This window comes from Aulonocara sp. 'chitande type north' Nkhata Bay, linkage group LG13 (assembly GCF_057382095.1).
Source record: "Aulonocara sp. 'chitande type north' Nkhata Bay isolate Kocher_YH1m ecotype deep benthic linkage group LG13, A_spYH_male_GT1.1, whole genome shotgun sequence".
Classification (NCBI taxonomy): domain Eukaryota; kingdom Metazoa; phylum Chordata; class Actinopteri; order Cichliformes; family Cichlidae; genus Aulonocara; species Aulonocara sp. 'chitande type north' Nkhata Bay.
The window spans coordinates 13,121,331-13,141,750 of NC_141356.1; the positions used below are offsets into that span (position 1 = coordinate 13,121,331).

At 40.3% G+C, this 20,420-nt stretch overlaps 1 protein-coding gene across 2 annotated transcripts in view; it reads right to left on the bottom strand.

Moving 5' to 3' along the window:
* nrg3a (neuregulin 3a) overlaps nt 1-20,420 on the bottom strand; it is a 350,331-nt gene that overhangs the window by 36,503 nt on the left and 293,408 nt on the right. For both annotated transcript variants that reach the window (XM_086258784.1, XM_086258783.1), the window contains exon 4: nt 6,283-6,306. In XM_086258784.1, the coding sequence (XP_086114910.1) occupies nt 6,283-6,306 (24 nt within the window). The remainder of the gene's footprint in view (nt 1-6,282; nt 6,307-20,420) is intronic.

A 20,420-nucleotide genomic window follows, 5' to 3' on the forward strand; every position in this document is an offset into this window, starting at 1 on the left:
AAAACTCCAAAAGACACCAATACCACAAACAGGGTTTAGCAATGCAGTTCAGCAGCTTGAATTTTCAGACCCTCTAGGGCAGTGTTTCGCAACCACTGGATGTGCCGCGAGAAATGATCAGGTGTGCGGTGAAAGATTATCCACCTGATTGGTACTCTAATCCAGCCGTCCCCAACCTTTTTTGTGCCACGGACCGGTTTACGTCTGACAATATTTTCACTGACTGGCCTTTAAGGTGTTGCGGATAAATATAACAAAATAAAACCAGTACAGGTGACAAAATAAGAAGATTTATTCACAACACATGGGAAAAGACCCAGGGAAACCGAGTTAATGATAAAAATCATTGAAAAATAACAATAAAAACCCTGAAAACCATACATTTTACATCCGAGCCTCAACTCTCGTGGCCCGGTACCAGTCTGTGGCCCAGGGGTTGGGGACCGCTGCTGTAATTGACCAGCGTGAGTAATGGGCAGAACAATTATATTCTTTTCCACTAGAGGGCAGTACAACTTCTTACTCCAATTAAACGGGTTACCAACTGCCAGTAAAACAGAAGAAGACGAAGAAGAAATGACATGGTCATGCTGCAAGTGAGACAACACAGCACGTCATAGCAAAAGATAAGTGTTTCAAAAAGAAAAAGTAGTCAGTCTGACCTGAGTCCTGGAGAACATTCGGACCCAGATGAAGGCTCGTGCATGAGTGAGAAAAAAAAAAGGTATACTGGGGACAAAGCGAGCCAATTCCGCTATACCGGCTTCACGGAGAAAAATGATCAATATGCTTTTTGCGACATTTTTGTTTGGTGGTGTGCTGTGTGATTTTCTAATGGGAAATATGTGCCATGGCTGCAAATGGTTGGGAAACACCGCTCTCGAGGCCTTCACCTGTTCCATTTTAAGCCTTAATAAAACCCCTGTACATGGGACATAGGAGTCGATGGAGACCGACTCGCAGTGGCCATTCAAGCAACTGTTTTGGCATTGGTTCTTGGCTTCATCTAAAACAGGTAAAATGGTACCAACCTTGAGACAAAGCTGCAGACTGTTCACCAACAATACAATCAGAACAAACAATGAAAAAGAAAACAGTGATTTAAATACGTTTAACACACAACTGTAGATTGATTCATTTTCAAAAGCCCAAATAAATTCTGATATTTAAAGGTTCAGCCCTATGAGAATGCTGTTTTAATCCTTTAAAGGTAGTATTTGGTTCCATAATGATGAGATTAAAAAAAACCTTTTTTATATCATAATGTACATTATGCAGTTCCATTTTGATTCTTAAGTCTTGATAACAAATTTGTCTTCATCTTATGCTCCACATTGTTTTATCAAGTTAGATCATTTATTACGAGTCCATGTCAATGACAGCTCGGTTGCCCATTGTCACGGGCCGAGACGGTTACATAAAGTGCACAAGAAGAGTTTGTTACTGTCAAAGCGCGGCATATAAAGATGAGCATTCTGATACCAACGATGCTCTGTTTATCACATGCCCCCAGTCTAGGCCATGATAAATGTCATGATCATTAAAGACTGACATGGATGGATGAATGGAAGGAGTGACATAAGAAAAAGCAAAGATCAAAGGATGCAGACAGAGTGTGGGATTATGTTGCCATTTCTCCGCAGCTCTGAGCATTAGAATTTCCATGTGCCGCAGCACAGACTGCTGATGGTGGATAAAACCTTTATTATGCAGGCCTGCCGTGCTAGAGTAAACATGCTCTCTTGGCTGGTCACAGTTCTTTCCTCTATTACTTGGATAGCTTTATTCACCCATTTACAGACTGAATCTATTTAGGTGACTGGAGATATTGTTATCGCTGGCAATTTTCTTTCTTTCTATCACTTTTTTTTCTTGCTTCTCATAATATTCTCTCCTGTCCCACAGCCCGGAAGATGTTACTGTAGCTCAGTATGTGCTGGTAGTAGCCATTCTTCTGTGTGCTGCCTGCCGTTTGGCTTCTTACTGGCACTAAAAGGAGAGAGCTCATCGCCCCGGCTTTTCCTGGCTGGTCCTTCTAGTGTGGCATGAAATTGATTTTAACAAGCACTTTGTTTGGATCCACCATCAAGCACCACAGATTCTTTAACCCTTCAAATTCTCATGCCCCAGTGCCTGAATGCTATGTTTTTGTCTGCCTGTTTTTGGTTTGGTTGGTTTACGGATAGATTTGCGTAACAATTTTACTAAAGGCTGACTTCAGCACAACTAAAGGATAATTAACTTTGATGAATCTGGATGCAGAAGCTTTTTGGATGCATTATTCATCAGTGTCAGATGACGATAGCAAATAACAGGGCCAATTCTCCCATGGCAATTTTCTTAAAAAATAATGGGACATATTACGGAGTATTTATTTATTTTTTTATTACTAAAAATTCTCTAATCCTGAACCTATAGGAAAAAAAGGTAATGTTTCTAGAAGCAACACCGATTTATTCAAAAAGAGCCAAGTTGCACCACGAGGAATTCAAAACCCTTCACAGAAAATCTCAGTATAATAAAAATAAATGAAATTGTGATAGAAAAGGGATCTCTGGGAAGACACCGGAGTGATTGCAGTTTATAAATTCCTCTCTGTCTTTCTTCCCTTGTGTTACTTATCTCCTTTCTCTTCTGTCATACCAAACAACTCGGGCTTAATATTTAGCATTCTCAGTGCATTTTAGTTCTCGGCTTACCAAAGTTGAGTGAGTGATTTAAAAAGTTTTTCTACCTCGCCAGTTTCTATCACGATGTGAAGTAAATGACAGAAAGAAACAAATGCGTCCAGCTAGGTCTGTTCGCCTTTGCTAACCAGCCTCCTTCCAGCACAATCACTCGACGAACCCTCTGGAAGGAAATTGAAAATCAACATGACTTAAAATACATCTACTGCCCTTCAAAAGTAGCTGCTTGTAACACTTTCTTCAAACATTGATTTACAAGTCAGTGCAAAAGCTTCCAGTCACAGCTCAGTCATATTAGAAATATTGATGACCACATGACTGACTGACTGGATGCTGTCAAATTTGTCAACTTCTGCCAAGTAACCAGAAAATATATTAAGAGGAAAACTGGATCAAAGAATTCCTGAAGGTGGTCTCGGCTCAGGGCTTCAGGCTGTGATGTCCTCGGAGGAGAGATTTCTCCTTTTAACCCCAGAAACTGAGTCTCTTGGAGGGGAGAAGTTCATTCTCTATAAAACAGGCACAAAGCTTCAAGTTATCTGTAAAACTAACCACAACTGGGTTAAGATAAGATAACCTTTATTATCCCACACGTGGGAAATTTGTTTTGCTACAACAGAAAGTGGACAGTGCAATGTTATATAGCAAAATATATATAGCAAAAATTAAAACATCCATCCATCCATCCATCTTCATCCGCTTTAACCGGGGCCGGGTCGCGGGGGCAGCAGCCTAAGCAAAGAGGCCCAGACCTCCCTCTCCCCAGCCACTTCCTCCAGCTTATCCGGGGGAACACCAAGGCGTTCCCGGGCCAGCCGAGAGATATAATCTCTCCAGCGTGTCCTGGGTCTGCCCCGGGGCCTCCTCCCGGTGGGACATGCCTGGAACACCTCACCCAGCAGGCGCCCAGGGGGCATCCTTGTCAGATGCCCGAACCACCTCAGCTGGCTCCTTTCGATGTGGAGCAGCAGCTGCTCTACTCTGAGCCCCTCCCGGATGTCCGAACTTCTCACCCTATCTCTAAGGGAGAGGCCAGCCACCCTTCGGAGGAAGCTCATTTCTGCTGCTTGTATCCGCGATCTCGTTCTTTCGGTCACTACCCACAGCTCGTGGCCATAGGTGAGGGTAGGGACGTAGATCGACCGGTAAATTGAGAGCTTCGCTTTTACACTCAGCTCCCTCTTCACCACGACGGACCGGTGCAGCGTCTGCATTACTGCAGCTGCAGCCCCAATCCGTCTGTCGATTTCCAGCTCCCTTCTCCCATCACTCGCGAACAAGACCCCGAGATACTTGAACTCCTCCACTTGGGGCAGGAACTCATCCCCGACCCGGAGTGGTCACCCTTTTCCGGCTGAGAACCATGGCCTCAGATTTGGAGGTGCTGATCCTCATTCCCGCTGCTTCACACTCGGCTGCGAACCTTTCCAGTGCGAGCTGGAGGCCCTCACCCAATGAAGCCAACAAAATTAAACCCCACATGTTAATATTTACTTGTTTGTATGGCAAAGAATGCCAAGTTTGACCAACACATTCTCATCTTTGGAGTCAAGTACTGCCGTTCTGTCAGCAGCTGCTGGCATCACAGAGACACGCTGGCAGAGGCAACATTGGACACAAAGAGATAAAAGTTCTCTTTTAAAAGAGTGACAAAGTCTGCCTGAGGGGCGGCAGTTTCAAAGTCATGGGTTTGTGAGTCAGACCCTGTCATGTTTGGGTGATTTGTGTTTTGCACTCATGGATTTCTTTTACTTTTGCTCACTTTTTACATTTGTTTTCAGTCGCTGGTAACATTTATGGTCGGGAATAAATGTGTCGCTTCTCGACAGTTGTCAAATGATGCTTACGGCTACCCCATGTGTTTAAATGTGACTTCGTTGCTGTTTATAGTGATGCCAGTGACATCTGGTGTAGGTTGGGGCCCAAGATTACATTTTTTTAAATCTCATCTCAAACACTAATGTCTTCATGCTAGAGCTCCCTGCAATCCCTCAAACCTTTTACTTGAATGTTAAATTTACTCCAAACTAAAAATCTGTTTATTTATTATTAAGGGCGAGTTTCTCAGCAGCAACTGAGATTGGTCCTTTTTAATCCTCAGATCAGAGCCTTTTTGGTCAAATGGTATCTATAAATCATCCTGTTGTTGATGCAATGTGTCTTAGAGTGAAATAACGATTTGCTATCACTTGCTATTGACAGAAAGGATGGGGCAGTTCAAGTGACAGTTTGTAGTTTAATCTACTATGTAAAGTATATTTTCTCACTTGCATTAATGACAATAATCTGTGACAAAGAGCATTACAGTAGGTCTGTGCATTTCTTTCCTTCAAAGAGCTTCCAAAGGCACAGACACTGACACACCAGGATTGAGTGTGGGAGGTTCTTATCTAGCCGCTGCTTAACACAATGCTGGGGGAAGACGTTGGCAGGACTAGAGACGTCAGCTCGGCAATGAAAATGTGGCAGCCTGAACAATGATGCAGAAGCATAAAACCTCTCGCTGAATATAAATGGGGAAACCTGCAAGATAGCTCTGTAGAAAATATCATCTGTCACTGCCAAGTTTGCATAGTCTAAGCAGGTTTTCTAAAAAAAGCTTTACTTCGTTTGACTGCTTAGGCAGCGATCGGGCAGCTGAAAGAGATGCAGCAGTGCTTGTTCTTGTGAAATTTGACTTTGAGCATGTAGATGCTGTAAAGCCAGGCAAGAGGAAGAGCATTTTCCTTGATACTACAGAGATTTGTTTTTAACCTAAAGAGGACACATTTTGAGAGAGAGTGAGGGGCTCTGGTTAACAAGTTTCATGTCGTTAACTAGCGCTTCTCAGCTGTGATACCCGACACAGAGTCCGCGAGAGCCAAAACCGGGAGCGAGCAGCTTGGCGAAGACGAGGTGGAGCCGCTGGCATCTATCCTTCACAGCCTCGCAGCGTGTGCATGGGAAACGCACACTAACATTCAACACACAATCGCTGGAAGGATCTCATCAAACTCACATTAGGGCTTCAGACACACACTTTGAGCATGTGCCATGCATGCGCACACATACCCACACATACTAATGAGGAGTGCGACTGGTAACGGTGCCAACATCACAAAAACTCCCTCACTGCACCCTGCACGCCTCTCTGTTCTCACTGTTTCCAAGGAGACTGCAGCACATTGGTATTCTGGTGGGACACTTCATGAGCAATTGTGAGAAAAAGAGAGAGATAGTGCAAGAGAGAGAAAGAAAGCAGAAAGATAGAAATGGTGCGGGGAGTAAAGATACGCAAGTACATATGTGTAAGGAGGATAAAAACAGATTAAGACAGCGTGTAAAATACAGTGCAGCACGCACGGTTGACGGCAGCTAATATGTTAATGTATAACTATAGATATATTTGTATTCACCACAGCTTTCCTGATTACATTTCAAATTATGTCACAGTGCCATATGTAATTAGACACATCCAACTTATGCCGTTTGCTGGCTGTTATGAACAATTTGTTCTGTATCTGAGCCCTCAGAGTGTATTGTTTATCCAATATGAAAAGCGGTGATGTTTACAGTTATGACTCAGACAGATGCAAGACAAGAAAAGCTTCCTTACCCATAAACTCGATGCCCAAGTGATCTGTTGTTTCACGCAGCAGGACGGAAGAAGGAGAGAGAGAGAGAGAAAAGAAAACAGCTTTTATTAAGAATTGCGTACAATAGCATTGTGTGTTATGTGTGTAAGTCATCTGTTGTCACAAGAGGTCAGAAGACACATGTTAGTAAAATTACACAATAAATGACACACATGCGTGAGGACCCTCAGAGATAATAATGCTGGATCTGAACTAACCTCGTGCTTAAAGGCCCAGAACTCTTTCAGTCGGGTTCACGCTATGAACACCGCAGTTGTTTGAAAAAGTTGTTATATCCTCTCCCATGCACAAATCAAGAATTATTAACATTTGAACAGATGTCTGATGACAGTATTGTGGGCTTTGCTTGTGTTTCCTGCACCCTGTCAGTCAAATCGGATCAAACCACAGACCAAAGGAATCACAGTAACTGGGATCCTAAGCGATAAACTTGGCTCAGAGATTTGAATCTGTCAGTATCATTTTATACTTTACTCGGTTTACTCGGTGGAGAAAGAACACTTCAGTAGCCTCACATGTAAGTGGTGTTATTTACTGTCATTTTGTACCAATGAGAACCAAACCAAGCAGAGATCTTAGCAGAACTACTACAGCTCACACTGTTCCAGCTCTCAGGCTTTCCTTCCAGACTAATATTTTCTTCATCACTTCATTCAGATAAAATGCTTTCTAATCTTTTACCTACAGCTCAGATTTCTGACCTTGACATTTCTGCAGACACAAGTAAAATTGACAGATGCTGGAAAAAGGCTTCAAGGCCACCAATAGAATCCACTCGTTACAAAGAAGAGAGAAAAAAAAATCACTATCAGTGTTCATCCACAGCCTAAAACTGTCTAGTTTTGACTCTGAACAAACACATTTTGTCTTCACCAAATTGCGATCACAAATATAGAAAAGTGTGACTTAAATCTTTCCTGCCTGTTGGCATCTGGCTTTACAATTGGTCCCTCTAAAGCAGCAGTCCCCAACTCCCGGGCCTCGGGTCCGTGAGTCGTTTGGTACCGGGCCGCGAGAGTTGAGGCTCAGGTGTGAAATGTATGGTTTTCAGGGTTTTTATCGGTTTTCAGCGTTATTTTGTTATCGTTTTTATCATTAACTCAGCTTTCCTGGGTCTTTTCACGTGTGTTATGAATAAATCTTCTTTTTTTCGGTACCGGTACTAGTTTTATTTTGTTGTATTTATCCGCGACACCTTAAAGGCCGGTCTGTGAAAATATTGTCGGGCATAAACCGGTCCGTGGCGCAAAAACCACGGTCCGTGGTTGGGGACCGCTGCTCTAAAGTACACAATGCAATACTTGCACCCCCTTAAAATCACATCCTCTACAGAGAAAATTATAAAGTCAATATTAGAGGGGGCACCTCAGTGACAACTATATATATTTAATTTTGTGTAATACATTGGGATATTTATAATTAGAGGCATTTGTATTTATTTTGTAACTTTGTTTAGTTAATTGAGTTAATTAGTTCATTAATTATTCTATTATCTAATCATAGTTAGAAAATGTTAACCAATAAGACACAAATCAATTAAACTTTTCAACATTTCAGTCATTAGTGTTGATTTCTACCAAAGTACTGACTTGGCAGTAGTACCAAACCCAGGTCTAGTAACTTCAGCTGTTTTATATGTTACACGATGCACTGATAGAACTTATTAAATACAATGTTTGATTGGCTTTTATTTACTTTAAATCGCTCACGCTGTTTTCATAACACTAACCAAAGTACTTTCCTGACTCTAACCACTCAATCCATTCAAAACCAAACAGTTCTGTACCAGTCATGCTGCACTTAAGTATAAACTAGAGAAACAAATTAGCTGTATCAGAGTGTATTTAGATGAAAAATGCACATTTAAACACATAAAAATATCACAGCCAACCAGCACACCTGCGAACTCATCGAAATGAATAAAAAATTGAGGATGAAATTCATTCACAAACTTGAGCTCAGCCACGGTTACAGCAGATCAGCGGATCCTGCTGCCAACCCCCATCCGCTACTGGCTCAGCTGATACAGCTGACACATGCAGATGGTAAATATCACGTTAATAAAACCAATTCAAGCTTCTTTCGCCTCCTCACAGTCGACTTCACAGAAGTGGAAATTTCAAGATTAGAGTTGAAAATGTCTTTTGAGAAAAAAGTCGAAATGTGGAAATTATTGTTGTTGTTTCAGGACAAACTGCCATGGCTGCCATACCTTCTATACGGTCCTCATCTCAGTACTAGAAATCAAGGAAGAGGCATGAGGAGAGAGGATTTGAGGCAGGAGGCATTAACAAAATGAGACATCCTTGCTTCTGAGCTGTCATTTTAAGACAGTGTCAGTGTAGAATGAGGAGTGCACAGCTTCTTAATCGGTTCATTGTGGGGTTTTTAAGACTACTACTGTTATTTATGATCTCTGTCAGATGAGCATGACAGTGTTCATGAAAACAAACCGTTTATATTCAATTCCCAGTGTGACAAGAATGCACACATAATATATTTTTCTTCCTTTAGTCATCACACCCACAAATGTTGAAGGGTAGAGATGATTTCCTTTGATAACCAACACAACCAGTGAACAATAAACACATGTATTTGTAAAATCCTTCTACCACCATGCTTTAAAGATTCCAGCTGTTTGGCACAGCTGTTTTGTATGACATGGTTGAAAAGACTTTCTCAAGGTGCACCTGGTCATCCTCGATATCCTCGTCTTACAACTCTTCTCTCTATTGATTGCTCCCGTCTCCAGATACATTTTAGAGCCCGATCCCGATATCCATCTTAAGACCTAAGCACAAGAGCATCACAGAGGGTACCTAACGTCTCCTTTGTATACAGCTGTGAAGTCCAAGAGCACTTTAGCACATGGCTTTACACACTTTACTGACTATCTAAAGGGATGGAGACTGCATGTGTTTTTAAATATATTCAAAGCTCTTTTCTTATAGCGAGAACGACAGGTACCTCATTCTCTCTAGTATTTTTGTCATGTTTCTTTACTAAATAAAACTTGAAAAACAATAATGTACAAGCATGGTTTGTGATAAAACATGCTGCATTCCTGTAATTTTATGTCACCTTTCATCCTGTAACCCTCAAGGAGTCTTCTTTGTATACAGTTTTCTTTTAATGCCTGTGTGGCATCCCTTAGTAGTGTAACAACGCTGTGAACTGAGGGTAAATGCATATGGTAAAGTCTGCAGAAATGCAGACTTACGAAAGTGTGCATGAAGGGCTCGAAATGTTTCTTGTGGTGCCCTTGCACACTTTGACAATGGTACAGCCCTCAATAACTTACTGTAACAGTGACTCAGTGTGGACACTGAGACTGAGCTGACGAGATGAGACGTTCTTGAAGGTGATTCACAGAGTGAATGAGGACAGAGGATAGAGGAGACAGGAAGGCAAGGAACAGAGAAATGAGAAAAGCCCTCTCTCCATGCGTGTCTGTCTGGGTGAAGTTCCTGAAACTGACCAATCAACTGGCACATCTGAAACTCATCCTCTCATTAAGATCCAGCAGTATTTGAACCTTAAATTTCAGCCTGTTCAGTCCTTCTACATGGCACTGACACTGCAGCTGAACTAGCTGTAGTCTCTAGTCACAGTTTGCAGTCAAGTTGTCTCAAAGTTATGCCTTCTTTCTGTGTCATGGGTTGCTCTCCATTGCTCATCAGTGTGCCAATTGCCTTGCACGCTTTCCACCATCATCTCTTCCTGGATAAAGCCTGCCTGTCTGACTCTCTGCTCCAATCAACGCCCACCAGCCAGCCTTTCTCTACGCTCTTCCCACTGGTTCTCCTGCCAGCTCTAACCAGCCGTGTACCAAGCCTCGTCTGCTTCCACTCCAAACTATCGCTACTGATGCAACTTCTCACCAAAGGTGGCCAGTGTTGCAGGATTCCATTAGTAGTAAAATAATACAAAAAGATCTGTTATTTTTAACCATTTCTGTTTCTTATTTACAACTTTGTGCTTTTAAAGAGCAGAATTTCTTATTTCATCCCTAAAAATCGGTTCATGACTTCCGTGAAAAAAAAACCACTGCACAAATAGTCAAGTAAAATGACACCTCTGATTAGATCCAATTTCAAATGATCACTCTCACACTGCCACATATTATACAAGGATAACAGACAGGAAAAACTCCTGTCACCGACTAGTAGACATAATCTGAAGGAAGTGCAGATGTCTGTGGTGTTACCGATGGCTTCTCTCGCACTGACAGTGACTTTATCTCCTAAGTGGCCCTGTCCTACATCTTAGAGTGGGTGAGCTGGTCTTTCTAATGCGAAAATCTCTGTCCAATCTGCCCCCAGTCTTATCGGGCAATGTTAGCACAGATGTAAGCGGATCATTTTTCACTTTGCCGGTGACCCAGAGACCTCTCTCCAATGCCTTCTTGATTTCTCCTTTCAAAAAAGCCTGTGATGCAGGACATGAGGAGGTGAACGAGATAAACAGTGCAGTAAAAGCTTTTGGAATAAGCTGCATTTTACCAAATATTTGGCAACTGTTTTTAATTCCCAATTTGACATCAGAGAGGTTTATTTATATATTTATTCATTGATTTTATTTAAAAAATGCACAATGTTTTTCTTTATTTGCAATTCTGGTAGACAGTTAATCTCCATTTCTTTCTATAATGACACACGTGCACGTATATTTTTAGCATCAGTGACCTCGCTGATATCTGCACAGCTACAAGAAAATGATGGTGTGATCTGTTCTTTGAAATTCTGCACTTTTTCATCCCTTTGGGTAGAGCTATAAGCGCTGTTGCTGGGTTGGAAACTCAATTTCCCATGGAGCTCAAAGAGAAGAGACTAACACTAAAGCTGCCAAGGTTTGGGATTTCATTTTCTGTATAGCTTGGTTGGTAGAGTATATATCAGCACCGGCACTGTCAGGATATAAGACTTAGTTCCCACTGGGGCTGGCTATACTCAAGATGTATGCACTTCTGCTACTGTAAACCACATTAGCTGGAAGAACCCACAAGGTGTTGTAAGTTAAATACTAGAGCAGGGCGATATGACCAAAAATATTTATCACGTTATACATTTGAAAATTTGCGATAACGACATAACTGACGATATAATTGACACTAGAAAAAATACTTTACAACTCCACAACTTTAGTGCAAAAAACCCCATCAATGTATTTTCACTTAAACAAGCAGCTGTTTTTTTATGTGCATTAAAGTTATATAAAAATGTAACAATGCAAATTCCTCGCTGACAGTTTAACCAAAAGGCATTTCCAGTGGAAACTGGCCGACATATCCTCAGCATAACCATGTATAATATCCACAAAACTTAAAAAGAGGTTAAACACACAATACGGTAATATTATGTTGAAGCACAGTACGTATCACTCCGCGAGGCTCTTGCCTACGATAGCTGTAATGCTCCGACAATCCATCAAGCGGTGCGGCTTCGTAGCTTAGCAAAGTCGCACTAAAACATTTGACAGATTTTCGAGCGCCGTGTACGACATAAAATCATTTCGAGGTCAGTAAGCACAACCAGAATTCATACATAAGGCACACGGAATTATAAGGGGCTCTGTCGATTTTCAGAAAAATCAAAGGATTGATTTTAAGTATGTTGTATTTTCCAAACAACACGGTAATAGCGACGGCCTGCTAGCATGCTCTACCAAAAATAATGCTTTGTGTGACGGACGAAAGCTAAACCAGTTCCACATCACTGAAGCTGCAGCATTTTTACAAACCAATTCTGGTTCATCTGTTTCATTTAACGATCCGCTTTCGCTCTTCTCATTCTGTGTCGCCGCCATGTGCGTATGTAAACAAAGGCACTGCGCATGCGCGCTTTACCCATATTCTATCACGATATGTCATTTTCCTATTGTTGCCCAAAATTACACCGGTATTACCGTGAACGGTATGATATAGCCCAGCCCTAATAAATACTATGCTCTGCAGGAACGGCCGCACCTGATGTCACATCTGATCGGAACAAGACATCTTTTCATTCATTCATTCATTCATTCATTCATTCATTCAAAAAAAAGTAATCTCTAAGAAGCATTATCAAAGAGAGGAGCTTAAATACACACAATCAAAAAATGTTGCAGATGTGGAAGAATTGTGAGGCTCCAAAACGTTGGCCCCCTGTTGTAGTGTGAGAGAAACTCACAGTTGACCGTTGTAATAACCTTTCATATAAAGATAATTGGATACATTTTCTGATCTTTAGCTTTCAGTGTGATGGCTGCTACAACCTGCACCTACTAACCAAACAACAGAAATGAAGAAACTTCTAGCTGGTATCATCATAACACATGTAACAAATGCAATGCAAAGAGAGATTGCTGCAATCTCTAGATTGAGTTTGTAATATTATCTTACAATTGATAAGATGCAAATCACAAAACACAATTTGCAAAAATCTTACAACGTAGAGACGCTGAAGTACAACTTCCATATTTGAGGACAGGGAAAAGAGGATGTGAAGGACATCCAGAATATTTTGTTTGATGAAATGGTCAAAACTGCAAATGAAGGCTGACAGCTGAAAGTACTGATTCTGAGGAGGAAACAAGAAACAAGACAAAATCCATTTCTAATTTTGTTCCCAATGATAGCATTTTGCAAAAATATGATATATACAGTGTATAAAAGGTGAATCAGCTTTAAGATAAAATAAAAATCATTTTTAGTAGAGGCAAAAAAAATGCCACAGTGCAGGTGCTTCTTATTTTCAAGAGTATTATTTAAACACAGCCAAAGCTGCTGCCAAACCACAATTAGGACGAGTATTTTTTTCTATAATTGAAAAACCAATGTATTCGTTTAATTCTGCTCAAGTGCTGTTGAAAACAAAAATGAGACAATGTCCTTCAAGCTTTTAATCCTTTTCATTTGTTGTCTCCTGGGAAAATAAACCAAGCATCCCCCCCCTCCCCGAAAAACGTAAGAAAGTGGAAACTCCCCACTGTGTGTGTGTGTTTGCAGCCTGAGGAGTAGGCAGGTGTGGGTGGCAGGGAGTCTTCAGCATGTTGCCCTACTTCCTCTCCCTGTGGGCACTCATATGTTGACAGGGATGGTGTGTGTGTGTGTGTGTGTGTGTGTGTGTGTGTGTGTGTGTGTGTGTGTGTGTGTGTGTGTGTGTGTGTGTGTATTTCCACCTCTGGAGTGAGCTTGACAATGGAAGACAGATTAGCTGACCTCCACAGGGACACACACACACAAACACACACAGTTGTTTTACAGACTGCATTAATTTGAATTCACTACCATATACATCATAAGGCATTAAAATAATGTAAAGAATAGATTTAGGGTTGCTGATTAATTAAGCACAGGACATAACGGGGCATGAACTCCACGTACACAAAAGAGGAGTGCAATCAATCAGAGTATCTTTTATTCCTGACTGAAACATGATGAGCATAGCCTGGCTGTCTATTCTCCTCTCGTAAAAGCGGTGACCATGGTTGGGTCCTTGCTGTTGAAAAAAAAATCCAAATGTAGCCTTTATCAAAGTAGTGAAAGTAAAAGTGAGTTAAGAGAAAAAAAAATGATAATAGGATTTTTAATCAAAAGGAGAAAAAAGTCAAAATGAACTCTTCTAGAGTTACTCATCTTGTGATGGATGCAGATTAAAAGCTGTAATACTGTCTGACTGAATTTAACTCATTAGGGCACTTTAATTGACGGTTTTAGGATGTATCTGCAGGACTACCTAATTTTCTTCACATCTTAGCCACTGATGAGGGAAATGTCTCTATTTCCAGTCATGTTTATTGTTGAGCTTGTGACATGTTTAAGGTTATTTCACTTCTATGAATACTTCGCCAAAGGTCGGGGACTTTGCTGATGTAAAACTGATTGCAATGTGGCTTATCTTCTTTTTAAGGTCATGTTGAGCAGCTCTGTGCCACTTCCAGTGCAGCTGCTATTTTAAGATCTGACCACTTGCACTTGTCCATCTGTGATGTGGGCTGGATTTCTTTTACTGTGTCAGAATGGTGACCCCATCATTTTGGGAAAAACAACATGTCGTGAAGTCATGACGAATCAAATCTGGTAGCAACGTAGGATGGTGAGAATTTTTTCGGTGTGAAAAAAAAAGTTTTTTCTGTGTGCAGAGTGACACAAACTACAAATTTGTGTGATGCAAATATTTCGTGTCAGATTCTTCAGGAAATAATACTGCAGCATTAACAGTCTGCCACTGGGGGACGAAGGAAGTATGCCCCTGGTCACGCTCCACAGCTGAGTGCTACCTTTGGGGTTGGACACTGGGAACTCTTTCACTGAAAACTGCTGTTTAGTATCTGGGTCATGACTGGAGACCATGCTCTTATCACGACTGATAATCCTCAGCATGAAAATTGATGTTGATGTCTGCTCCCTGCAAGCAGCGACTGTCAAGTTAGAAGTTTATGATGAAATCGTGAAAGCAGAAGTGGATGAGCTTACTAAAAAAGAAAGTGTAAGGGGTGCACAAGAACAACGTCAGCAAAAGGGAGATTGGAGTTTTGCTTTGTTCTTTTAATTTTTAGCATTAACTTAGTAAATTTAGTAGATTTAGCATCTAGCACTTTCTGTTTCAGTTCGTTAAGAATGTGCCATTAAGGAAACAAGACATTACTCCAGAACAAGTAGCGACGGTCTTTCCTAAATAGAGACGATACTCATGCTGCAGCTTGTCCATCTGCACTCCAGTAGACACAATATCACAATCTTCATCGTTCTTATTTCCCTCTGTCAGATAAAAAAATGAATTGTTCCACAGATGGGCTTGAGGGAGCGAGTGCATCATATTCATATCTCAGACTGACTGATAGCTTCACTCTCCATGTGTGCAGAACAGAGAATACGTTACATGCTATTTCCAATTAGGGCTCAGCACTCTTTAGAGAGCAGGAAGTAAATTGATATTTGACAGTTGGCGGCTCTGTAGGACTGGAGGGAAAGTAAATGATGACACTGCCTTGTCCACTATTCAGCTTTGATGAAATTCAGTATGGATAAGCCACATAATCATGTGATGCAACAGAGAATCTGGGTTTCTCAATTTGGGACTCTCTTGCTTTGCATTACACAATATTATGTCATTTACAAGTTTTTGCAGGTGTGTTTATGCGCGTTCTGTGAGATAAAAGCCTATTCTTGTGCAAAGAAGTAAACACAAAATCTATTCTTTAATGTACTTAATATAAAATTCTATATTTGTAATATTAATAGAAAAGAAAAACTTCAAAAAAGCTACTTTGAATTTAATAAAAAATAAAAAACAAAAACAAAAACAACCCCCATAAATAAATATATAAAAGATGGACATATTCATTGTTTTTTTTAGCACCATCACCGCTATCTTTTTAAAAAGTTTTGTTCAGAAGTGACAACATTTAGATTAAAGGGCGGAGTGCTGATGCTAACTTGCAAGTTAGCAAGCTGCATCCGTAGACACTGTGATGTCAAAGTGTGAAATATCTGCTAATTGATGGCATATTAATAACTTACAAGAATTTCAGTCATCAAAACTGGAGCACATACTTGGACAAGTTGTTGGTTTGGTTAACCACCAAACTAGCTATGTTAATATTGCTTAACTACCAGTGCGTAAGTTTTAGAATTTACATGGGTAAGTTACATATATGTAAAATCCTCTAAAACGACTTTGTTCTGCTAACGTCATTGCTAAAACTGGACATTTTAACATAGAAGTCTAGGGGAATTGACTAGCGCTTGCTCTTAAAACACAACATTGTCAGCAACTGGGAAAATAATAGCATTCAGTCTAAAAGTGGTTTACTTGTTTTTTTTCAAATTGCTTTCACACATTGCTTCAGATCACAAGTCTGCCCTGGGCTGATGGGAGGCATCCTGTTCGCTCGCTGCAGCCTGACAGATTAACGGCCGTGAGTGGAGGGTGTTTAAACATCAGCGGACTATCCGCTGAATTCCAGTCTTTGTTGAATTTAAATCCAATCTTTCACTGACCTGCTTTATCGTTTCATCATTTGTTCTCCCCGCCTCGTACCCCCTCTTCTTTTGTTGTTTTTACCCAAAGTGGTTGCTATAGTAACAAGGTATGTGCATCTTCAAAAGTGGCGGAAAGTCTTTCATCTGAACAGTCTGCTCTGCATCCATAAAGAAGAGTGGTCCAAACAATAGGCTGGGGCTGGGGTTGCTTATTTTATGCCTTAAACACACTCAGCGAAAACTATGCACGACTGAGCAATAAAACCAAAAGTCTTGAGTCGTTTTCATTTGACCAAATTGTATGACCTGAATTATCACAAAACCCATAAAGCTGCCGAGCTATTTAACATCCTTTAGCTCACTGTTTTGGTTTAACATTTAGTTCAGCACTCTCATGAATTAACCCAACAGCTGTTTCACTCAGCAAGAGCTGATTTTTAACTAACAGACTGTGTGTATGTCACATTGAAACCAGCGATTGCATGGCAAAGCTGCATTTCTAATGCCTCTGAATTTGCATTCTTGGCCAAAGCCTTAATAAAACAAACAACCTGCAACAATCACTCACACACCTTTATGTTTCAGTAAAATGCAAACTGGTGTCTCTGTATATATTATATTTTTGAGTACAGGGGGAAAAATGACACCTTCATTCTCATGTGCTATAAGGAGCAAAACTGACTTTTATACCAGGCTGTAAACATGCTTATTTCTGCAGCTGGCTTTTGAGTCACTTTTGGAGCCTTTAGTGGCCACTCAGGGAACTACAGTTTGTGCAGTTGCTACACTGGCTTCATTTTTAGAGCCAAATAATATCCTTTTTTTAAACTTTTCAAACTGCTTTCTTTCTAGCATCTATCCTTGTCTTTTCCTGAGAAATGTATTACTTTGAAAGCTTCTGTTGGGCAGCATGGTGGAGGAGTGGTTAGCACTGTTACCACACCTCTACAGTCTAGCCGGAGCATTTCTGTTCTCCTGTTCTGTCAGCATCAGTGCTCTCTGCGTACTCCTCCCACAGGCCAAAGGCATTTCATTAGAGAGGTTGGGCTAATTGGCGATTCTAATTTGCCCACATGTGTGAACGTGAGCGTGTCTCTGTGTTAGCTCTGTGACAGACTGGCGATCTGTCCAGGGCGTACCCTGGCTCTTGTCCTATGGTAGCTGGGATAGGCTCCAGCCCCACTGTGAATGAAATGGAAAAGCAGAAAAACACGAAGGGATAAAAAAGAATAACTATAGATCAAGAACACGGCAGCTTCAGATAACCAGTATCAGATGGAAATTCTTCACTATTTCAACTGTCAGACTCATCCAAACTGTTATTTTTGGTTGGGAATGCTTGTCACGCACCTCAAATAATATACAAAATGAATACAAAAATCAGGTGAGATCTTGTTTCAGTGAATAATATATTAAAAATAATTCCCTATCCCTTCATTAATGCTGGAATGTGGCTAGTAAAGGGAATAAAGAATGCTCATTCTCTATAAACTGCACATTTTTCACCAGTCTAAACACAGTAGTGCTTTGTCCTTGCATTTGTGTTTAGCTGATGGAATTGCAGTCTTCGCTTTCATTCGACAGTGACCTCCCTCAAATTTGTACCCTACGTACAGCATTAAAACAAAGTGACACAAAACGAGACAGAGAGGTCCAACCATAGGAGACAACAGCTTTTAAATGACGTTACTTTTGTTGCGAGGACTTGGGTTGAAATCACTTTCACTCTCAAAATTGGTTGACTGAGCCCTTTTTGAGTTGCAGAAGGACAAATTGTACACCAGGGATGTTTTTTGAAAGCCTTGAAGTTAAATGGGCCTGAAGTGTATTCACAAAGAGAACTGTTTATGAAAGCTGGAGAAAAAGTTATGCACATCCTTCCTTCACTACAGGACAAATTCTAAATGTCAAAAAATGCTGTTTAATCCAAAGTTTGAACATTTCGCATGGTGATGGGACTTTGTATTATTTAGACACTCAGTAATTGGTCCAATCTGTTAAGGCCGCTGTGCATCATCTGTGCTGTTCAACTCATCAAAATGAAGACATAAATAGTCAGCAAAACTTCTGAGTCACCGCGGGAACGCCTACAGGGAGCTGTCAGTCATCACTGGGGTCGCATCACTGACAACGCATCTTCCTCTCTAGCCCCCAGATTATAATGTACAAATCCAACCCTTGAATTACATGTTTGAAGATTCACTTTTAAATATTCCATAACACCATGTACCCTTTATATATTGTTTACTGCCATTTGTCTTCAATGGATGATATTTCCTGTTATTTTGTAATTTTTTGTGTGATTTATCTCTTTGATGTTTTCCCTTTTCATCCACATGTATCCTTGCTTGTTCTTTTTCATAGTTCCTTTCCCAATAAGGCTAGGAAAATAACCTATTCAGCTGCGGGCTGAAAGTGTAGGTGGAAGGAGTGACTCCACAGGTTATGGAAGTGGAACATTAAAAGGAAGAGAATTATAGCTCTAGAAAAAGAGTTGATGATTTGGGTCTGTTATTCAAAAAAGCATGATGTAATGTGTTGCATTCTGGTTTTATTGAGGCTCGTGACGGTACAAAAAAATCGATCCCTCTGCTTCCTTGAGATTGGATTTCTTTTTGTGTGACTGTTAAAAGTCATTTTAAAACTGTGATGTGTTCTTTCACAGACTTGATCTGCTTGGGCTGTCTTGTTCAGAGGGTGAGGCATATAAGGAGTGAAACAAAGAAGAAGATTTAGAGTTGTGGTTGTGGTGTCAATTTAAATTATTACCACCCATATCACAGAGAAATTCGGGTGCTGTCTAAAATGCAAATAAAAATGCAGCACAATGGTTTTAAATTCTTGTAAATCCAGATTTTATTTACGACAGAAGAAATAAAGCATCCGAGGTTTAAACTTAGACATTTAAAAAACTAGCTCATCTTTGAATTTGACGGTAACAACATGTCTCAAAGTTGGAATGGGGCCATATTTACCCCTCTGTAGCATCCTCGCTTCTTTTAACAACAGTCCATAAATGTTTGGGATCTAAAGAGATCAGCTGCTGGACTTTTGGGAGAGGAATGTTGTCCCATTGTTGTCTGATATGGAATTCTACCTGCTCAACAGTCTTGTTTTTTCTTTGTCATATTTTTCTCTTCATAATATAAAATGCTTTGAGGCGCTACATAAATAAATCAAATTGAATGATGCCACAAATGTTTTCAACAGGTGAAACTTCTGGACCTCAAGAAATTCGGGATGGAGACTCTTCTATGATGTCATGCTGTTGTAATAATTGCAGTATCCATATGTGCAAGCTGGCAACTGAAAACAAGCTGGATGGTCTCTCTTCTCTTTAGTCCAGCCATGTTTTTACAGAAGAATTTCACATTCTGTTTTGTGACTACAGATGACAGTTGTCCACTTTTCCTCAGTCCATTAGGCTTTGGTCCAGAGAAGAAGGCTGTGTTTCTGGATCATATGACCACATTGCATGGCTGAGCGAACTGTAGGTGCAGTTTTTTTTTTACAGATTGATAAACCGCTGTCACAAACTCTCCTCTCTCACATGCTTGTTTCATTTGTAATCATATTACTCACCTGTTGCTAGTTAATCCCAAATTTTTTGAGACATTTTGCCGCCATCAATTCAAAATGAGCGAATATTTGTCATGAAATGTGATGTTTAAACATTGGATGCATTTCTTATATTTTATTGTGAATAAAATATGAGTTTATGAGATTTGCAAGTCATTGCATTCTGTTTTTGTTTCCACTTCCACAATCCCAACTTTTTTTGGAATTGGGGTTACATATTCTCTATGGTGTTAAAAATAAAAAACTTCAAAGGTAAGTATCTCTGAACGACCTCTCCTCAGACTTTCAAATTAATGAGTTGGCTTTCAAGTTAACTTTGTCCTAGTATAACTCACAAAACTGACGATATTTCTTTTTTATTATGAAAGATTTGTGAGGAATTCAAATTTAGCTCCCATTGCATCAGCATCCAGGCTGCTGAAAACCTGTCAAAGAGATTAATTTTATTTTGATATGATATTATATGCCAATTAGTCACCATGTAAATTGCCGTTCCCTAATTATTCTGTAATTTATCACTATTAAACATCACACAATTTTAAATGGCAGAAATAT